The sequence below is a fragment of the Passer domesticus genome, chromosome 17 (genome assembly GCF_036417665.1).
Source record: "Passer domesticus isolate bPasDom1 chromosome 17, bPasDom1.hap1, whole genome shotgun sequence".
Lineage (NCBI taxonomy): Eukaryota > Metazoa > Chordata > Aves > Passeriformes > Passeridae > Passer > Passer domesticus.
The window spans coordinates 3814991-3837536 of NC_087490.1; the positions used below are offsets into that span (position 1 = coordinate 3814991).

The 22546-nt window shown below is 39.5% G+C and overlaps 1 protein-coding gene across 16 annotated transcripts in view; it reads left to right on the forward strand.

Annotated features, from left to right (window-relative positions):
• CIT (citron rho-interacting serine/threonine kinase) overlaps positions 1-22546 on the forward strand; it is a 68269-nt gene that overhangs the window by 18998 nt on the left and 26725 nt on the right. For 10 of the 16 annotated variants that reach the window (XM_064392811.1, XM_064392823.1, XM_064392818.1 and 7 more), the window contains 13 exons: positions 3323-3428; positions 4302-4445; positions 5773-5892; positions 9422-9592; positions 9835-9894; positions 10447-10500; positions 11656-11796; positions 12162-12287; positions 15200-15295; positions 17014-17130; positions 17568-17677; positions 20251-20425; positions 21684-21881. In XM_064392811.1, coding sequence (XP_064248881.1) covers positions 3323-3428; positions 4302-4445; positions 5773-5892; positions 9422-9592; positions 9835-9894; positions 10447-10500; positions 11656-11796; positions 12162-12287; positions 15200-15295; positions 17014-17130; positions 17568-17677; positions 20251-20425; positions 21684-21881 — 1618 coding nt within the window. Of the gene's footprint in view, positions 1-3322; positions 3429-3508; positions 4163-4301; positions 4446-5772; positions 5893-9421; positions 9593-9834; positions 9895-10446; positions 10501-11655; positions 11797-12161; positions 12288-15199; positions 15296-17013; positions 17131-17567; positions 17678-20250; positions 20426-21683; positions 21882-22546 lie in introns of those variants that run through there. The other 6 variants (XM_064392812.1, XM_064392815.1, XM_064392816.1 and 3 more) reach the window with 3 other exon arrangements.

Here is a 22546-nt window from a genome sequence, read left to right on the forward strand (position 1 = left end):
GAGGGATGGGGGATGAGATTATCAGCATGTTGTGTGGGGGCCAGGATTAGGACAGATGGTGCCAATCACTGTGAGAAGGAAGCACAGGTGAGTTGGGGGATTGGGACAGTGGCAGAAAAGGACACAGGAAGTTACAAGGTGTGATGGGTTGCTCAAGGTCCAAGTTGGATACCAAGAATCAGCTTGGAGCTTTTCCCATGGCAATGCTTTTTTCTTCTTCATCTCAGCCACGTTAGGACTGGAGGAGCTTTTACACAAGCAGCACCATTTCTGCTCATTCTGCTGGTTGAGGCTGCTGCTGATCTAGCTGTGAAATCACTAGTCAGCTCTAAGTTAACTTGGCTTTTAGTCATGCAGGCACTGCTTCTCTGGGAAGTAAATTGGCACAGCCAGTGCTATGAGAGCTTGGTACCCTAGACTTGGATTTGGGGTTTTTTTTAATCTTTTATTGCAATTTTTTTGTTGATGGAGCTGGTTACCTTTTGTTAATCATTTTTTTCACACTTGAGAGGAAACAGCAGAAACTGCTCTGTTGTGCTAAGAGAATTGATCCAGATGTAGCAGTTAATTAAATGAAATACTCTGAGATGGCCCCAGCCTGAATGATAGCTTTGCATCATGGCTTTTGATGTTGGATTGTATGTGTTTAATTTCTGCAATGATGCTGACGGAGGAAGAATATAAGTGCCCCAGAAATGTGGGTATTTTCCACCTTGTCATGCTCTGTTGAGAGCTTCTATCACCATGACAAGGCTTATTAGATTAGTCAGTATTCCATTTCTCTTGATTTCCTCTGTCTGCCCCTTTCTGATACTTTGAAGGTTGTATGGATGCTCAGGAAGTTGTTCTAATACAATTTGTACACGGGAAAGAATTACTGGGAGAGCATGTCTCCTAAAAACTGTGTGTCCAGTGCTAACTGAGATCAGCTTCCCTTGGGGATGAGATGTACTGTTTCCATGGCAGGAAAATCACCGTGTCACCAGCACATATATTTTTAAGGAATTTTTTCCTCATTTTGGACAGGGAAGGGGAAGAAAGATTGTAGTTGTGTCTGCAGCCTTCTCTCCCCTTACAAAGCCAAGAGCAGCCCTGAGGAGCAGCTCCCTCTGCAGTCACCTCATGAAATCCAGACTTGGGCAGTCTCCTGTGCCCTGTCCCATCCCATCCCACCCTCCTGCCTTTTGCAGAGCTCTTCATCTCCTTCCCTGAATCCCTCCTGTTCCTGCCTGCCTTGCAGTGCCTGGGGATGCTTTCAGCTGGCTCACCATGAGAAGTTTATGAAATGCAAAATGGTGCCTGTAATATTAGGCTCTGATTCTTTTAATAGCAAATAAAATAAACAAGCAAAATGACAAATAAAATTAGCTCCTTTGGGAAGGTGGAATAGAAGACACAAATAAAACCAGCTCTGTGAGAACTGACTAGAGTTTTCTTAGGTAATGCCACAGATCCAAAAAGAATGGAAGTAAAAACTTGATGGTTGAAGTTGAAACTATACTTTAAGATTGCTTTAGCCAATACAGTTCAGATCAGTAAAACTAAATTTTTATTAAAAGAAGATTTTCAGATTTGTCTCAGTACATATTTGCAGCTATTTACATATATTTGATTAACATTTGAAAGCAGATTCCTTAGTGTCTTTTTTAGTTAATGTGAGCTTTAATTTGTATTTTTAGACTGCTTTTCTCAACTATTCATTTTTAGCCTTGTTTGTACACCCAGCTGTTATGGGATTTAATATGCATCTTTCTCAGATGGTTGCTTTTTCTCTGTAGGAGTATAGACACGCTTTATAAATTGATTTTTAAATATGGTAATTTGACGGATCAGATTGATTGGACCAGGGCTAAAGGATTGCTGTATAAAAGCATTAATTTGAAACTTTTTTTTTAGTAGATACTGATCATATCTCTATCATTGACATGCAGGATTCTAAGTTTTCCCATATCAGGTTTCTGAAGAGATGTATTAATATCTGACCTTTCAAGGCAGCATTGGTGGATTTTGCTGTGTTTGTTTGCTGATATTAAAACAGTCTTTCCTAACCACTGCTCAGGGTGGTGATGCTGAAGATCTGTTTGATCCAGAAATGTTGCTGCATTTTTGTAAAAATCCATGCATATATTTCTGTGCCTCTGCTGCATATCCAGTTGGATTAAGGAGTAGATTTTTCTCAGAAAATGGTGGTGATGGAAGGAAACTTTCCTTGGTGTTGAGAGGAGCCTGTGCTGCTGTGTGTGGGTGTGTGGCTCTATGCAGAGAGCTGCTCAGAGCTCCTTTCTCTCCGTGGGGATAACTGGCTGCACACCAAACTGTGGCCAGGAGAAGCAGAAAGCAACGTGTGGGCAGCCTGTGTGATCTTTTATTAGCACCTTCATTGTACTGCTGCTTTTTCATCTATCAGTTAACACTGCTTCCATCATTAACTGCTCGAGTCTCTAGTCTGAATCATTTTATGCGAGGGAGAATGTGATTTTTAAAATTGTGTTTTGATGTGTGTACTTAATTTTTTGGTTGCAGATTGCATATTTAAGACTTTGCAAAGCACTAAAAATATGCTCCTAAACATCAGGTGGCTTCCTATCCTTTTCTAAAATAAATTCAAACTAACAGGAGTGGTAAACTTCTTAAATGCTGAGTCCTAATTAGACAGAAAGCTTAAGAACAAGTAAATATTTTCCCCCGGCTTCTGGAGTCAAATTGTTTTGAACAGTACAGTTGTGTCTCAGAAAAAAAAAATTACTTCTAAGTGGAACTCTGAAGTTCTGCAGTGTGACTAATCATATTGATATTGATTGGGTTTGTAGGGATCATATGAACTGGGTTAGGGAAGTTTCAATTTTGATTCACAGAATGTAACTAAGGATATTAAATTCTTGTGCCTGTGGTGCACATTATGACATGTTGAAGTTTGTAGAGCTTTTATACTTTGATGATAATTAAAAAACCTGTTTAAAAATAAAGTGCCAAATAAAAAACCTTTCTCTGAAAATTTGTTATCTTTCCAAATGGTTATGTTGACTTTATGCTCTGTTTTTGTTGCACCTATAAATCCCTACAAATCATGCAAAACTGCTGCTGTGATTTATTGTTTTGCACTCTGACATAGCCACTGATGGAAAATATTAATATTGTAACTAGATTATTTAATGATGATGCACTGTCATTAGCTTTTCTGGTACGTTTGATCTGCAGTGGTGGCTGTTAGGCCGTGATTGCTGCACAATCACATTTCTTTTATCCTGGAATAAGTAAGTACCCAATGACTTTACAGTACCTTTTGCCCATATTCATGTGCTGTTTGGCTTTGCTCTTTTAGATCTGTTTTTTCAAGTGTGGATTCCCCAGCCAAGGTCAGCTCCATGGAAAAGACACTTCTTCTCAAGAGCAAAGAGCTCCAAGACGCCCAGGACAAGTGTCACAAGGTATTTATTTATGCGATTGGCCACACCCATTGCTCCAGGAATCTGCAACCACTGTATGTCCAGGGATCTGTCAGATGCTGCTGATCATCCAGACTCGTGGTGGGCAAAGTGCTTTTCCTTCAGAGAGGTGGCTTCCTGTCCAGTACAAAGGGAGATGAATTTAGGCCATGCTGTTGCTGTAGATACTTTTAACTTAACAAGAAGCGGCTCTGGATTTTAAACAGTGCTTTTCTCAGCGTGCCACAGACGACTGCTTCTTCCTGCAGGCCCTGCCTCTTCATCAGACACACATTACAGCAGTACTGTTCTGAGGGCTCTTCCTCACTCATCAGCTCCTGCTTATATAACTGTTGTCACGTCACTGCTTTATGGTGAACGTCTTGTAACAGTTGCTGTGCTCCAATAAAGGGAACCTGGTGGAGTCTTTTAACACTTACTGCTTGTTTTGAGACTTTTATGAGAGTTCCATTACTTTTCTCCCTGCTCGGTTCTGGATTTGACCATTTGCTCCTGACAAGGAGATGGGGGGAAACCATCTTCTGGTCCAGCATGGATTTGGGATAAGGTTAAAGTGACCCATCTCTGCAAGTCAGGTGAAAAATGATTGTGTCTTCTTTGCTAACTGGGGTTCGAAGAATGACTGAATATGAACAAGCAGCTTGAATGAATGGGGTGACTTAGACTTACTACTTTGTCCTTAAGAAGAACTGTGCATTCCTGGAGCAGAGACAATGGTATCGGAATTTAAACACCATTTGGAGAAACATAGCTAGAAGTCTCTTGGAGACAAATTCCTTACAAAGAGAGCTCTGAAAGTAGCAGTTAACAAAGCTTTTGAAGCCCCCCTTTATAACCTCTTGATATTTATTGCAGATGGAGCAGGAAATGACGCGGTTGCACCGGAGAGTGTCAGAGGTGGAGGCTGTACTTAGCCAAAAGGAGGTGGAACTGAAAGCCTCTGAGACCCAGCGATCCCTCCTGGAGCAGGACCTGGCCACCTATATCACAGAATGCAGTGTGAGCCCTTACACCAGTCCTTTCAGCTCTGAAGGCCAGAAATCTGGTGGTCTTTGTCTTTCTCTTCCATCATGCTTTCAGTGGGGTACTTGATGGAGAGAAAATACTATGTGAGAGGATATCTGTTGGACATGGAGCCCTGAAGTGTTTGCACAAGCTTGATTGGTAGTTTTATTCAGATGTTGTTTCATGGTCATGTGCTTAGATCATGCAGGAGTGACTACTGTCCTGGTCTTGCTGAAACTCTTTGTGGTGTTTGTCTTACTGGCTGTGCTAGAACATGCCTGGTTGTGCTTCTTGAAAGTTTCTTAGCTGGAAGAGGATGGGGCCTAATCAGTGCCTAGACAGAAATCTTCAAGAACAAATAGGATTAGGAAGCAGTGGTGTTGCCTCCATCTGTGGTGTCCTGAGTTCAGACCCATCCTGTTCCCCAGCACAGTGTCAGGGAAGATCTAGGACAGGTGCTGTTTTTCAGGTAGAATATAAAAATGAGGCTGTAAAGCCATGTCTTCAAAGATCATTTTTCACGAGAGCTGGAATGTCTGCCCAGTTGTCACTGGCAATATTCCAGTGAGGATATTTTCATTCTAGTTGATAGTCTCTGTATTTTCAGTTAGATACACAATTATGTTTCCTCTCTTGTACCAAGAGCAAAAATGCAGCTAATACTCTGTTCCAGAGAATTGAAAACCATTTCTGATGTCTTGGTTTGTTGGGAAGGACATCTTAAAATGGGGCCAAGTGATTTTCCTATACTGAATGCTACTAGGCAAAGAAAGAAAATTCAGTTTATATCTACTGTTGATGAATAACATTCAGTTAATAGGAGCACCACTCCACTGGGGACTCCAAATTTGGAGGTAAGGCATGTGGTGCGATACAGACTCAGCTCTTCTGTTCCTTACAGAAATTTAACAATGATTAAGGCATTTGACTCACTTAACAGCAACAAGAAAAATGTAAGTAACATGAAGTTGAAGGATTGTATCTAGGTTGTGAATTAATAGTGCTGGATAAAATATAGATAAATGCTGTCAATAATGGATGCCTTTTGTGATCTGTGTTTGGTTTTTGTCTCTAAACCTGATGTGAGGAAGTGGAGATTTGAACTAAGACTTAAGTTGAGTAAACAGTGTTTGTAAAATGGGCTGCTTCTGTTCAGATAGGAGCAGCACTGGCCATGAATTTCATTAGGATTCCATCACTGGTGCCTCCATTTTTTTGATGCCTCACTGCAGTCGAGGAGGCATTTGTGTAACTAAAGATCTTCATTATACAACCATTTGAGAAACCAAAGCCTATGTATTGAACATTTTGCTTTCTGCAGAGCTTAAAGCGCAGCCTGGAGCAGGCACGGATGGAGGTGTCTCAGGAAGATGATAAGGCACTACAGCTACTTCATGATATCAGAGAGCAAAGCCGAAAACTGCAAGAGATCAAAGAACAGGTATTCCTGCTTCTTTGGGGAGCAGAGTGGCTGCCCACAAATAGGCATTCTTGGCACATTCTAGCTCTGGTGCCAGGATTACGCTCGGTGTTGATAGGCTGTGATAACTCCCAAGCTGTGTGATTTCACAGGGGTTCCTCAACAATACAGGAAGCTACAAAATTCCACTTGTGTATTTTGCAAGTAAGCACAAACTCCAACCTTCACCTTTTTCTTTTCCTAGTCCTGAAAGTACTTCATCTATACAATCTGGTTAGGAGAAAGTTCCAATGCTTTAGTAACATGCTGCACTAGAGATGACCTATCCATTTTAAATGGTTAAGGTATGGAAATGTCACAAGTTAATGAATCTTCACCTGGGAGAGAGCTGAGCGAACCTAAATGTTGTGTTGTTTTGGTTTTTAATTTATTTTTTCTTCTTTATCTTACCATTTAAAATGCTTAATAGCATTTCAAAAAAGGATGTGTGTTGCCTAACTGTTCTTTTCCCGATTTGATCTGTTTACAAAGTAGAAATTGATAATTTTCTTTTCCACCCAAAGAATGTCGAAAATTTATTAATTCACACAGTTGCTCCTAAGGAAAAAAAGATCAAAATTAAATGAAAACATTGTGACAAATGTGGTCATTGCAAGGGAGAACCCATTCAGTTTTATGAATTAACAGCAACATACTGCATTGAGAAAAAGAAACTGAAATTTGCTATAGCATTCAGACAATTCTTTGTAATTATCTGTTGGTTTTCATCTTCAAAGCACTTTACAAACATTAACTGACTCATTTCAAAGTCTCTGAGACAAGGAAGCCCTGAAACCTTGGTAATAATTCTCCAGACATGAGTAGCTCTTATGTAAAAAGTAATGAAATGCAAACCCAACCCTCTGGATGTAGCTGGCCTCCACAGATTTCCCCAGCATTCTTCTGGGTGGTTGTTTTATGTAATACAAGGGATCTAAAGCTCCCTGCTCTCTCTTCTGGTGCTTTGCTAGCAAAGTTGCTTTAAATGCTGAAATGGGGAACATTTTTGATGACTTTAAATATCCACAGATTCTTAGGCAGTACAGACACACGTAACAGAGGAAACATAATGCAAGTAATTTTTAATCAAACACTTTGTCTCAGAATCTCTTAATTTGGCTTGTGAAGATTCACAATGACATAAAGAGGCTGCTTAGTTCAACAAATGGGTCCTGCAGACTTTCATGTCTGTGCTGGCCTTCTGAGCTCCCTGAAACACGTGTGCAAGAGCCTTGCAACCAAAAATGCTGAGAGATTTGTGCTGACTCATACGAGCAGGTAGGTCTTGGCCATTAAAGACTTGGACCATGACTTTTAAGTCAGAGGGAACTGGAAGTTGGAAGAGCCCCTCAGAGTTTTGCTGGAAACCTGAGGATTCAGAGAGAATAAATCAAATCAAGAGCAAATCAGAATCTTCAAAACCCAATAATTAGGCATTTGATATTTTCAGGGCGAGGCTGTAGGTTCAACTTAACCTCAGGTGCTTGGATAGAAGAGCATGGTGGGTTTGTGGGGTTTTTTGTTTGCTTGGGGTGTGTGTTTGGTTTTTGTTTTGTTTTGTTTTTTTTTTGTTTTAACTAAGCCTGTGCTCTGGTCATTATTTGATGAAGAACTGTACTAACAGACAAACTTGCAACTAATCAGAATCTGTATTTTTTTGAAAGCCCCACTCATGTCTGTGTAGTTCCCTGATGTGATTTGCTTCAGGTACATGCCCTGAACTTGTCTAGTAATCTGTGCTTAAATACCTCTTGGTATTTTAGAACTCTGAGCAATGCATATCCCAGAGGTTTGTTCTGTGTTGCCTTGAGTGGTGTGGCCTGTTCCTCTGATCTATCTCGGGACTTATTCAAAGGCAGTCTTGCAAATGTGATGAAACAAGAAAATCTGAAATATGACTAATTATCTCCTCTTCTTTCTTCTTTTCTCCCTCCCCATTTTCCTCCCTTCCCAAATGCTCATTTTAACAGTGGCAACTATTGTCATACCTTCAATTCTTTGATCAAGTGTTTGCTGATATAAAAGCCCAGTATTTTAGGAAGTCTAAATAAATTATGATTTCTGAACAGAACATTTATTCCTTCAAACCATTCTGCCTTTTTTGTTCACAGATGTATTTGTATAAAAAGAATATTTGAGTTAATACATGCTTAGTTATTAGAAAAGAAGCTCTATTTATTTTTTTTTCAGCAAGAAAATAAGATTATCCTTGCATAGGAGATGAACTGGAAAGAGTAGGTCCCTGTCTGGCTTACCAAGTGGAGAACCAGTTTTGGGATTACAAGCCAAAGAGCCATTCTTTGCTCCCTGTAAGGGACAGTAAAGCAACCTGCTTAAGGCCTGGCTTCTTTCAAACCTGCATAAGCTCTGCCTGCTGGAGAATGAGGGGCTGCCAGCAGGGTCAGTGCTCAGCAGTCACTCGTGGAGCTGAAGGCGCTGCCTGTCTGGAGGGAGCGATGACAAACCTGCTTCTGTCACGAGACAGTTACTCTTCTCAATATGGGGGTAGTCAGGCATACTGTAAGATATTAAAATGGAAAGAAAGATAGACTCCCCCACTGTCAGTCCTTCACAATCTTTGTTCCTAACTCTTGATGTGCATGTTTTCTACTTGTTCTCAGCTTCGTAAAAAATACTTTGATTTTGGAGAAGGCTTTTTGGTGGGTTTTTTGGATTTTTTTTTTTGCTTTAGAGTAATTTTATGAAATGCATACTTGCAGGAGTTAGTAAATGCTAAACATAATTACATTCTTTTCTTCCAGTGAAAATATGTGAAGCAATCTCTCGAGCTTGTCTCAGTTTGAGTTCCCAGTCTCATTGAGATAGTCAATTCAAATGCTCTTTTCTTCTCCCACCTTCCCCATCCGAATGCCCTGTCTTGTAGTCTCCTACATGGGGAATCTTTATTTCTGCTTGTATAGGCAAATATCTTCTATGAGCAGTGAGTTTTAGATAGTTTTTCTAAGATAATATTTGATTTTTAGGTTGTCTCCCTTACTGAGCAATGTGATCCTTTTTAACTCTGTCAAGAGAAATCTGATGGCTGCAAGCCACAGTGTGCAACCCCTCTGCTTCTCCTTCTTTCCTTTTACCCAAGCTGTGCAGATCTGTGATAACTGTCATGTTATCAGCCTGAGAAAATAGATCTTGAGGGAGCATCTGGGCATTTAGTAGAGACATCAACTCAAAGGCACATTTCTGTTTCAGAAATTAGAAATGTAAGTAATTTTTATCATTTGTATGTAGATGTATGTATGTGTTCCTGCACTCTCAAAAAGTCAATGTTTTGATTTGGAAGTATTGAGTTGAAAGTGACAAGACTCAAACCAGAACACCATGAGTGTTATTTTAGTTAGTTTTTACTGGTTTATTTTGTACTTTATCTTTCTTCTACGTGCTTTTAAGTGCATCTCTTGCCTGCAGTCAGTATTCTGGAATCTGCTGCTCCAAGCATTTCCCCCGTTGCCTCTAAACTGTAATCCCTTCTCCTTCCCTTGCACCCCAACTACAGGAATACCAAGCTCAAGTAGAAGAAATGAGGCTGATGATGAATCAGCTGGAAGAGGATCTGATCTCAGCTCGCAGGCGCAGCGATCTCTACGAGTCAGAGTTGAGGGAGTCCCGCCTGGCAGCCGAGGAATTCAAACGTAAAGCTGCCGAGTGCCACAACAAACTGCAAAAGGTAGTTTAGGCTTCATGGGAGAGGGGGCTGAGGCTTGCTGGAATATCTAGTGCTGCTTGACACGTGCACACACAAGTTGTGGGTGTGCCCTTCAAAGATTAGCGTGGTTCGTACAACTAACACAACGATTTTCTTGTGATGTGATTTATACTTTGTGTAACTGCTGGCGTTTAAATTGCATGAGGTGATGACTGGATAGAAGCCTGGCTTTTCCTGAGATTTTCATGTGTTTTATATTTAAGTTACAGGTTAAAGATCAAGGAAAAAATGAGGCAGGAGAGTTGTATTCCAAACTGGAAAAGGTATGTTACTTCAGTGTTCTAGATTTTGCTTCCCAGGTGTTTCATTTTTTGCACAGAAACCAAACTTTGGCTAGTCAGTGGCATGCATGGCCTCACAGCCCCCACCTCCTTTCATTTTATGTTTTAAGACATCTTGGTGTGATTCACTGTTCTCTTTTATTTGATCTAAAGCTGTCTCTGGATAACCTGTTCTTAATGGATTGTGTTGAGAAGTCCGGCAAAGACAGCTGTTATGTGTCATCAGAGTTTGGAGTCAGGCTGGGGGTACATCAGGGTTTTCTTTACACAGAAAGAACAGCAAGTGAAAAACAAAAAGAATTCTGAGTGTTCTCACACTGAACAATCTTCTTGGTAACCAATATATTACATATATTAAGTGGAATTCAGCAAAATGGGAATGGATTTGCCAAGAAGTGTTTTGGTGTGTTGGAATTACAGGGGGAAACCAAGATTTTTGGGAAGCAAATTAAAACAAATATGATATTGTAACCAAAGAGCGTTTTCTCCTATTTGGTTTTAACTCTTTCCCTCCATCTTTTTGTCTAACTGTAGATCAATACAGAGCAGCAAGCCAAAATCCAGGAGCTGCAGGAAAAGCTGACAAAGGTAACGACTGGGTGGTGAAAGTGAGTTTTTCACAAGATTTCCCAGTGAAACCTTAATGAAGAGGAGAGATGCACTTTGTTTTACCCTCAAAAATAGAATTAGTCATAGCATGGGGGATGATAAGGAAAAGGGGGTGGGAACTGGTATCTGAAATCACTGGTGCTCTCAATATGCTTTTGGCTCTTGAGACATGTCAACAGTGTTTATTTTTACAAATGAAGCTGAGTCAGAACTGGAGTAGTGTAGAGAAATTCTCATTTAGAGGCCTGTTTGGGTATGCTCTGGACACTGCACTGGTCCCTTGCTTCTGAAGAAGGGTTCAGCTGGTTTTAGATCACTCGTAAAACACATGCTGGACTTGCTTTAGTCTCCCAGTATAATCTGCTTTAATCACTTGACAGTTCAGTTCTTCACAGGATCTTCACAGCAAAAATGTTGAATGATAAGGATTCACAACAGAATTAAAACACCTTATCAATGTCTGCTGAAAGTGGTGCAGAATATGTAAGATTTGCTGTCGTGGTCAGTCTGGAACTTAAGGTGTCACTGTAAGAAAGTCAGGGAACTTCTCTTATTGGACTCCTTCAGCAGGAAAGAAAGGGGTTGTCATAATAAACCCCTGATTGAGCTTTTCAAACTTGGCACCTGCTGAGAGAGGGCTGTTTCAAGGGTTAATGATCATGAATATGGAAGCCAAAGCTACATAGAAATAGTATATTTATCTAATATTTCAAAACAATCATGTTTTAATCCCCTGTCTCCTTTTCTACCTGCATTAATGCCAAGGAATTATCTGTAGGCCATGAGATTATTCTCCTTGTCCTTCAATAAGAGTATTTTCTGAGTTCTTTTAAAGAACTTGGGCTGAGTTTGTGGTAGACATAACTTTCAGTATGTAGAGTCAAATAACTTGCAGTATAGCAAGACAAATGTATATCCTAGATTTAAATTTTTTTTGTGGAATAGAAGTCAAAATTATGGTTTGAAAGTTAAAATTTGGACTCATGCACATGTTAATTTAAACTGTTAAACCAGAGTTCTGTAGTGGTTTTATTGAGACTGTTGACCAACTTGAAGTTCTGAACCTTTCATACACCAAATTTTTGTGTGTGCTTTTCATTATAATAACTTTTTTTCTTCTCTCTTGACCTTCAGGCTGTGAAAGCCAGCTCAGAGGCAACTGAGCTCCTGCAGAATATCCGTCAGGCAAAGGAGAGGGCTGAGAAGGAGTTGGAGAAACTGCAGAACCGGGAGGATTCTAATGAAAGCATGAAGAAAAAATTGCTTGAAGCAGAGGTGAGTGCAGAGTGTCTGTCCAGAGTAAATCAGTTATTGAGATGTGTCTTAGTTTAGGAGCCCTCACCTGGCTGGCTCTGAGCAGCATTCCTGTAGTGATTCTTCAGGGGAATGTGCTGTTGGACATTAAGCCATTTTAAATTAAGAAAAATATTTCTTTGAGGAAAACTGAGGGGTTTTGTTTTCAGTGAGGAATGGATAAGGACATATGGTTAGCCTGGGGGATTTAGGGTGTGATGAGGATTCAAAATGTGAAAGGCAGCCTTATATTGACTGCTTCAGCCTGTTTTCTCTAGAAACTAGTCCTTGCTTTGTGCTGATGCAGAGCTGGGTGGCCTAACCAGCAGCTCATAATTGCTCTGCAGGAACGGCGCCATTCTCTGGAGAATCAAGTGAAGAGATTAGAGACTGTGGAACGAAGAGAAAACCGCCTAAAAGAAGATATTCAAACTAAATCTCAACAGATTCAACAGATGGCAGAAAAAATTCTGGTGAGCAGAGGTGATAAATGAAATCTAGAGGGTAAGAGTTTGTAAGAAAGGGGTAGGGAAGAGTTAGAAGATGTAGAATTGCATTGAATAAGGTGGAAATTGTTGAATAAAGGGATTTGTTTCCTGTACCAGCAGAAAGCTTAAGTGTTCAAATACTATTTGCACCCCTAGTTACAAGTTCTCCCGTGCCTTTAGTCTTAATAGTGCTTCAAAACTGGAGTAATCTCAGTAGGAAAACTTTTCCATCAACACAGTAATATTTAACTTATTTACTTCGTGATTGTTTCAGAGGTAAAACATTCTGAGGGCGGGTTTGGCAACAACAAAAACATCTCTCTTTTTAAGTAAATTGCAGAGGAATTTAGAGGTCAGATCTCTTAGAAATGCTTACATTTTGTAGTGGAGAAAAATTCGTCATCCAAACTATTCATCTCCAAAGATATTTGATAGGAAACCATTTGCACCCACATAACTTCTCTGTTGGCAATTTCTTGTTTCTTTCCTGGTTAAAACTATTAAGGCAAGTTAGTATGTCAGCCTTTAGTGAATTCAGCAGAGGGTGTTTCTAATAATTTTGCTTCCTGGGACAGAAAGCATAATTTAATATTGGAATAATTAAATTTATTTTGCCTTCCTCATGAATTTTCTCTGTGTGTTGCCAATATGACAAGAAAAAAATGATTACATTTTACTGATAGTAATCCCAAGCTGAGACACATCTGAGGAAGGCCAAATGGAAATGTAAAAATAAACATATTTGGAGTCAACAGATGACCCAGGCTTGTTCTGTGTGTAAAGACTTTAGCATCAGTATGCTGAGCACTGTCAAGAAAAGGTAGAATCAGTTCTTTAGTAGTGCTGTTCCTTTCAAATTGTTTTGATAGCAGGAGTGCATGGTAAGTGGGAGACTATGGTTGTGCTGGGCAGAGAGCCAACTTTATGTTTAGAAATAGTGTAAAACTTTGAATTGTTTCATAAGCCTCTTGTGTACATTTGGGGATTGTTCCTTGGTTTTGATTATGTTCTCTGTGGAGGAGAAAGTGGAAGGGAAGGCAGAAATATCAACTAATTGTTTTACACCATGGGATATGCTTAACTCTTCTTATAGATAGTTTCCATGGAGTCCTGACAGAATGTTGGAGGGGTATTTTATAGAAAAAGTCAAACAGGCATTGAAGAAGTAATCCTACAGAGTCCTTCCTAGTCCCTTGCAGCTGATCTGGGAGCACAGGGTATTGGTATTCTTTTTTCCTCCACTCCTACCCTGTACCTTCCCTCAAGCTGTCCCTTCAAACATTTTTGACTTTTCTTGGTATAGAGAGGTAAGAGGGGAGTTGAAGATACAGAAATGCATAAAATAAGATGGAAGTTGTTGAATAAAAGCATGGTTTTCATGTACATTCATGTAGCAGTACCTGAGAAGTACCTGCTCATCTGTCTGTAAGGAACTGATGAAGAAGTAAGAAACAAGTTAGGGAAGATACTTCTGCCTGCCTGAAAGTGCAGTGATCATTGCTGTGATACCAATAACAAAGTCAGTGCTGCATAGAGAATACTGAGTGAGAGCAGGAATGGAAGGAGATTACCTTTTTAAGCCCACACTGGCTGTTAAGTGCCACTGCAGGAACTGGTGAAGCTCCTGCTACAATATGAGCAGTCTGATGCTGGGAGCTTTGAAGCTGCTGCTGATCTGGTTGTCTGATTCTCTGCCAGGACCTGAAACGTGTGGGTTTCTGGGGGAGGTGAGTTGTCCCTCTTGTTGCTGGGAGACATATTTCAATTGCAAAAAGCAGCAATCTCCATTCCATGCAGGAGTGTCAGGGACTAGGCACTGTTGATGACCTACTTTTGGTGAACCTCCTCTTTGATTCTCACTTCTGGAAAAGGAGGTCTATTGCAATTACTGGAGCAAAAAAAGCCTTCAAGATAAGGAAGATCAGGAAAAAGCATATCAAAATGCTATGTAAAGTACTAAAACACATAAATATCAGGAAATTTTCCTGTTCTGTGCAGTAATGAGAGCAGACAGGAGATGCACATGCACCTCAGTACCTGAACTTGTCTATGGAAGAGTCAGCCCAGTGGTAGTGAATGACAGACCTGGACCTGCTCCTGCTCTAAGGAAATGGTTGGAATGACAAATATGACAATAAATGAGCATAAAGTTGTAAGCTTGGCTCTTACAGCTTTAGAATTGTCCTGTTGAAAGGTGATTACAGCTAGACCCCAAATAATATAGTCAGACTGCAGAAATAGCTAATTTCTGAAATACAAATTCTTTAAGTCATTCCTGTGCATGGCTGAAACTATCTGATATGAAATAAAGAGGCTGGAAAGATTCTGGTATGTTCCACCACACATATTGCATCCTGCACTTTTCATTTTTGAAGCCATTTATAAATAGCATTTCTGACAACATTTGTCCAAGGAATACAGCAAAGTAAATGCTATTCCCCCTCTGAATGCAGAATGAAGAGCACAGACAGCAGTACCCCGTTATTGAGGTCTGCTGTAAGAAAACAAGTGAGAGACCTTGTTAAAAATAGATCTGAACTTCCTGTGATGCCACTGCAGCTATAAAATGTTTATAACTATGTTTTCACCAAATGTCCTTGGCCTATCTTTGGGTATATTTTACTGGGAGATGGAGATTCTTACCATGGAAGTAGAAATCCTTGTCCTTAGCAGTGTTCCCAGTCTGCAGTAGATGGGTCAGCAGCAATATGCAAACTAAAAGTTGATAATGTTCAGGTCTCATAATGCCTTTTCTTTTTTACCATGACAGCCCTGGACTTGGGATTTTTATAGTGTGAAGCCTTAAAAAAGAGAATGAATGTTTGGTAGCCATGTAACACATACTCACAGCACCTACCATTTCCTTGTGTCTGAATATGGTTTTTTGCTGCTTTTAGGAACTGGAGGAAAAGCACCGTGAGGCTCAGATTGCAGCACAACATCTGGAGCTGCAGCTGAAACAGAAGGAGCAATTCTATGAGGAGAAACTCAAAGTAAAAATATCTTATCTTCCTACAAGCTTTTGTGGGTAGAATGAGTTCAGGGAAAGGAAAAACAATTGCTTTTAGGCTCTGATTGCTTTGTCTTGTGAGTTGCCTTCTTTTCGCCATTGCTGCAATGTTGAGGGAGCTTAGTGGGATCTAAATCAGTTTTCTCCTGTTTTTTCTGCCATTGTACCTTGTCTGTCTGTGGCACTGGATTAGGAGAGGTAGCATTTGAAGCCAGAACTACAGAAAGGCTTTTGTTGGTTGTAATTTGACTTTTGTTGACTAAACAATACTTAGTTAATGCTGTTGGGTCTCACACCCTGAAAAAGCTTTCAGTTCCCACTGATATTCTATGAGTGCTCACTCAGCCTACCTGCAAGTTTTAAATGCAGCAAATAGTAGACCACTTCTGAAATTCCATCTTGGAGCTGGAACATCTGCCAAGAAGCCACAGAAACCACCCACTTTGTTTTTGTCTTTTCCAGGGTAGCATTAACAAACAGTTAGAAATAGACACCATCTAAAATTAGGAAAAATAAGCTGACAAATAGGAGTATGTGCACTGGCTAAGGATTTTTCTAAAGAACTTGCAATATGACAGCCAGTAAATGCATTTTGTAAGAATCTTTGCTAAGAACAAATTATTCTCAGTAGAAACAGTCTTTATCTTGTACATTTATCTAATACTTTAATTCCACATTTTTGCTGAAATATGAGAGGATGCAGCATTTAAGAGGCGAGAAGAAATTTCTGGGGGAGAAATATGAAGGAAAAAACAAGTAAGATATGTTGGCAGATCAGAGCATGTGGTAATCAGTAATGAGAGGAGAGTGATAGAAAGCAGGAAGATCAGATGTAGATGTTGAGAAATAAGTGGTAATATAAAAACTGGAAAAGAGGATAAGCATTGGAAAAATAAAAAGAGAACCGGTGTATTATGGGGCCCTATGGTGTAGGGTTTAATAGGAGAAATCAGGAAGCCAGGTGAAAGAGGTTCAAAGGAATAATAGAGGACATGGAGTTTTTGTAACTGGAAAAGTAAAAATTATCCTGTGGTGTCCAGAATTTGTGCCTTTGATAAACTTTTCTTTGAAGGAAGAGACCTTCAGTTTAACAACTGATTTATAACTCTGGTCATACATACACATCATGCATTTCTAGAAAAATGTAGCAATTCATTACCTTAGTCCTGCTCCCAATGACAGCTATTTGTGCCACAAAAAGAAGTTTTTTACTTTACTGTTAGATTTTTTTTCTCTGACTAGAAGAATTTGTATGGTCTCAGTTGCCTTCTCATCCATACCTATGGAACTCACTAATTACTTGTGAGCCATGTTGGTAGGGCAGCCAAAGGATGGGCACTTGCTTATTTCTTCAGCTGTACATATTGGGGTAGAGAGGCTTTTCTGTGTTTCTGTTGCATTAGGCTAGAACAGTTATTGAACACAGTTTATATGACTTACAATAATAAATAAAGTATCCACAGTATCTCCATATCTCTATAAAATCTGATTGTTACATTCAGTCTTCAGAGATAGTTGAGAGAGTGCTCTTTTTGGAGTTTGCTCTTCCATGGATTTCATGCAAATGCACCATGGATTTAATTTTGCTTGAGATATGACCAAATGATTACCAAAAAAAATCTATATTGATGATTTTCTTTCTGCTTGCCCTTTGCCCAGTGAAACAGATATAATTTAGACAAAAGAAATGTCTTCATTTAGGTGTTGGAAAATCAGATGAAGAAGGATCTTGCAGATAAGGAAGCACTTGAGACTATGCTCAGAAGACATGAAGAAGAAGCATGTGAGAAATGCAAAGTTCTGGCTGAACAGAAGGCGGTATGTGGTGTTGAGCTGGGAATCAAAGCTGCTTGAAGAGTAGCTTTCTAAAGCTGATTTCAAGCAAGATAATCTTGTTTGAGGTTCTGTAGTGCTGCTGAGCTGCTTTGAAGGAATTTCATTGATTAATATGAATTTTAAGAGACATGTTTTTTTAATTCAGTGTCTTCAAGAATATTTCCTTTAAAAAAGCCATGCAGCTTGCTGTGTACCACTCATTTTGTGCCTTGATAATGATTGCTTTTTCCTAACATTAAAGCAGTAGCAAGCAGCTGCAAATAGCTTCAGTAATTGCATTTGTGTTGTTCATTTTGGCCATTGGATCAGTTTTCTTTTAGTTCGTTTTTGTTTCTGGAAAAAGTTCAGACTTTTTTATAAACTTTATTTTTGTAACTGCTGGCGTTATGCAGTCTCAAAGGCTCACTGCTGTGTTTCAGATGATCAATGCAATGGATTCCAAGATCAGGTCACTGGAGCAGAGAATTGTGGAATTGTCTGAGGCCAACAAACTGGCAGCAAATAGCAGCCTCTTTACCCAGAGGAACATGTAAGTGTGGCAGCTGCTGTCACTGCTGAACAGGTCTCAGGAAGATGACCTTAAAGCCTTTTCCAATTGAAATTATTCTCTGATTCACTGTGTAAAAGTGGCTCTTTTTTGCAGGCCTGCTCTGCTCCCTGCTTGTTTTTCACTGGTAGCATTTCAAAAATATGCTCTGTTATTCAAATAGTTTGGGCTCGCTGTGTATTTTGTGTTTTCTCAAACATGACTGGGAAAATTGGTTTCTATTACAGTGTTTACTTTGGAGCATTTCCTAAGGCAGGTGATTTGTGTAGGTTTGCCAAATATGTTAAATGAATACTAATAATTTTATGTCTAAAATACTCCTGGAGAAGCATGCATTTCTTCTTTAAACATAAACATTGCTAATAGATTTATATTTTACTCAATTCCCCTGACACATGATTTTGAAATTGAAAACATTAAACACCCTTCACTCACAAACATTCCATCATGCCTTGATGGGTGAGAAGACAAGGAAGAACACTAGATTAAGCCATGAATTTCTCTGTGTGTTTTTGAATTCTTCTATTTCTGATCCTTTTGTCTGCCTGAACTTTATTTTTATTTTAGATTTTAGCTGAGATTCCTTATCCTTACAATGTTGTTTTTCCTTCATAAATGACTTAGAGGTGTTCTCCTTCAAGTGTAGGAAAAGCATGGGTTGTTTGATACCTCCTGCAGGGCAGGGCTAAAATAGTATTTGCCCTTACTGAGTCCAGAGATTCACCAGCTGGGTTTGCACAAAGGTTCCAGTGTCCATCAGCTGCTGGATCCAACCTCAGGCAGTGCCTTTGTGGGAAGCACTTGGAGAGATTCACCTCTGATATTGAATAGAATCAGACAAGGATGAGTTTTGGCAAAGACTTGTTTTGGTTTCATTCTTTTTTTGTGGTCATTATGCCTCCAGATATGTAATGGCTCCAATTTTCATTGCATTTCAAATATCTTGCAAATTATTTTAGCCTTAGCAGCCAAAAATAGTCACAGAAATAACTGAGGAACTTAATTGTGTTGCTTAATGCTCCAGATGACCTCCAGTTAATCACCCAGGGAGTTTGTTGAGACAGCAAAAGCCATAACTTACCTTCAGTCTAAAATAAAACAGAAATGTCTCGAGGTGGAGCTGGGAAGTGTATGGAATGTTGAATGTCTCAGTCATGGGTGCTGAACTGAGTGTAGGGACTTAAAGCATCCTCTGGGAGCCATATCCTTGACTGGAGAGCCACAGAAAACAAGAAAAAACATATAATAATGTTTTAACATACAATTTGAAATAGTTTATTGAGAGACATACTGTCAAATGATGAACTTTGCAGGATTGGTAGGAGACAGTACAGAATTAGCAACATTTTGAGAGAAAATTGCTTAATTATGCATGCAGTTAGTTAATGAATTTGTGCTTATTTTGTGAATTGGGCTGTTGAAAATGTATAAATTGTTGTTGGACTGCATTTTGAACCCACAAAAGCTGCAGCTAATCTGAGCATGCATCAAGAGGAGAGCTAGTGATTAAACTCTTCAGAGGAGAGGGGAGCTCTGCAAGCTTTTGTTCCAGCAGTATCTGAGGAAACCAGTGATTATCAGGTTCCTGAGAAGATAGCCCAGTAAACAGCAGGAAATGAAATAACACCATTTGACAGTTCTGGCTGACAGTAATCTGTAGAGGTAAATTAAAAAAAACAGAGAGGGTAAAAGGGTTTTGCTTGCAATGCACAGAAATGTGAGTCAGAAGACTTAAATTCTATTTTTAGTTTTGTAAAGTCTTCCTATTTGATCTCAGGCAACCCACATAATTTCTCTGGGATAGGATTAATAACAGCTTATCTCACAGTGAACTTCTTAAAATATTAATTCATTAATATATGTAGAGCTTTGTGAGGCTTCTAAGTAGAAAGCACTCCATGAGGCAGAATTTTCCAATGCATGATAACACAATTCCAGGAACTGTAAATAATGCAGAAAGACCCTTTTTTTTTTTGAGTGTCAATTTCAAATTATAATAATTAATAATTGCCAGCTCTCAAAATTCTTATGAGAACAAGTAATTATTTTTGTTCAGTTTGTGGATTAAGACTTTGATCAGAGACAGCAAAAGCTTCACTTCAGTGTAGGTCAAGTTCTATGTCCATTACAACTTTCAAAAGCCCCCAACAAAACAACCCCAACACACAACCCCCAGTCCTAAAGAATGGGGTTCCTCTTATCTCGTGGAAATACAATCTGAGAAAGCAACTCTCAGAATTTATTTTTCCCCTACAGAAAAGCATGTGACAAGGAACTGATGAAATGAGTAGAATTAATTGTACCTTAAATAGCATTATAATGACCCTCTACAAGATTCATTTGTCTGTGCAAGTGGCAAACATGGAATATTAGTACTCTGGGCATATGTTGATGAATACACTGGTATTTTTTATTTTCAGCTGGGATGTAGAATTTAAGCCATGAACTTAACTGTTCTGCTTCACAGCAAACTTGTGTTTTCCTTACTTGACCCCAGTGGAAGGACATATGTTAAGGGCATTTCAGGTTTGTCACTTGTGCATTTCTCCTATCAGGAAAGCCCAAGAGGAGATGATTTCAGAGCTCAGGCAACAGAAGTTCTACTTGGAAACACAAGCTGGAAAGTTGGAAGCCCAGAATCGAAAATTAGAAGAACAATTGGAAAAGATGAGTCACCAAGATCACACTGACAAGAACCGCCTGCTGGAGTTGGAGACACGGCTGAGAGAGGTGAAAACATGGCTCTAATCCCTCTCAACAAACTTTCCTAAATGTACCCCATGTTGTGAATGCAGTGAGAACTAGAATTAACTTCTGGTAGTGGTATTTGAAAGTGTATTAGTAATAAAAAAAATTGAAAAGCTCATTAAAAGGAGATAAATGTAAGTATTAAGGACTCGTCATCCTGAATCTGAGCTTTTAGATCATCTTGCTTTTTCAGAATTCTATTTGTGTTTGTTTATACAACACCCTTTTAATATTGTCTGGGTAGAGAGTAATAGCTCAGCAATGTACAATGAGCAGACAGATAACCTGTAGCCTTAGAGTCTACAAAAGAAAGCAAAGGACACAGCAGAATTGCTGTAAGAAAAAAGGAACTGCTGCTCCCTGCACCATTTTCAGGGTTTTCTGGAAAGAACACCTAACAGTAATATGGAAATATACTCTTTTAAAGATCTGTGAGCTGTGCTTCAGTTTTAATTTTGTATTAACTAGTTTGGTTCTACAAATTCTTCTCCAGTCTCAATCCACTAATTTTCAGCTAAGGCTGAAATCTTGCCTTCAGCTAAGATTGTTGAACAACCTACTTTGGCCAGAAGCTGACTGAGACCTGTGTAAGGTTTCTGACAGCCTTGTCACACATCTCAAGGACAACAGACAGATTTCCTTGGGATAGCAGGGAGCCTGAAGAAGGTGCTAAGGTTTGGCATTGATTCTGAACACTGAGAGGTGTTTTAGTTGTTTATTTCTTATCCCTGGAGTGACATGTTTATCCCTCTGTGTGCTGCAAGAAAACCTTCATCAGAAGCCATTCAGGTAAAGCCAGAGCCAGATGAGCTTGTGGGTTTCTGTAAAAGGAGTATGAAGGGAAGATGAAACTTGGAAATTGATTGCAAAATGTATGTAACGTATGCCTAGAGATTCCCCAATAAAGATCCTTAGAGACTCTTAGCTTCAGTGAAGAAAGTTCATGACAAACTACTTTAACATTTTATATCAGTGTTTGGTATGTTTGACTTACAGCTGGAACTATTCTTGTGCCCTTGTTTCAGAACGCCAGGTTGTTTTTTCCAAGAAAACCAGTAGATTTTAGGGAGTAGACAAAGCTGTGTCCTTGATTTCTCAGTGCCTTAAGCAGTCTGTCAGGATGTGATCTTGGGAGCAGACATGGCAATGGCATCTTAAATTGGGCTCTAAAACAAAACTCCATTGCCTGTAATGTCTTTGTTAGTAACTCACATTTGGGTACCACTGTGGCTTTCTTCAGGTTAGCCTAGAGCATGAAGAACAAAAGCTGGAGCTGAAGAGGCAGCTGACAGAGCTGCAGCTGACCCTGCAGGAGAGGGAATCCCAGATCACTGGGCTGCAGGCTGCACGCACAGCCCTGGAGAACCAGCTCCGCGAGGCCAAGACCGAGCTGGAGGAGACCACAGCTGAGGCAGAGGAGGAGATTCAAGCCCTCACGGTGAGCCCTGGACTTGTCCTCTGAGCTGCACATACACACTAGAAATATGTAGGTGCATGCTTCATGAAGAGGTTAAAATGAATTTATATGTTCAAATTTTTAATTTTCAGAATTTTCATGATTGAGGCATGAATGGCTAAAATGTCAAATTTTACCTTTAACCTTTTGAATACTTCTTAGTAATGGTTCATTGCTGCCTAAACTGGCTGATGGCTTGTAGGAGCATCATTATTTTTGTTTTGAGGTGAAAGTTGCATCTGAAATTGGTATTGTTAGGAGTTTAACTCTGTGATTTACTTATTTAAATAATAGCTCATGAGTTTGGAAGTACTTGATGGTCATAAATGTTTTGATTTTTTTTCTTCCTATCAGTTACCCTGCTTTGAGGATACTTATTCAGGGGGGAAAAAAACCCCACCAAATTCCTAGGGAGAGTGTTCTAACACATAATTTTATTCCAGTGCTTGTTTCATTAAAAATTGTCATGTGTGTCTGGTGAGGTGTGTGAGTGATAAAAAGGAAAACAAAGTTCAAGTCCTGCCACCCTCTTCCACCCCAACCCCTGTAAATGGAGTTCTAGATTATATGCTGCTGGTTGCTGTCTCTTGAGCACAAAAGGATGCTTTCAAACTGTTTGATTCTAAGAAATATTTCCTTCACAAAAG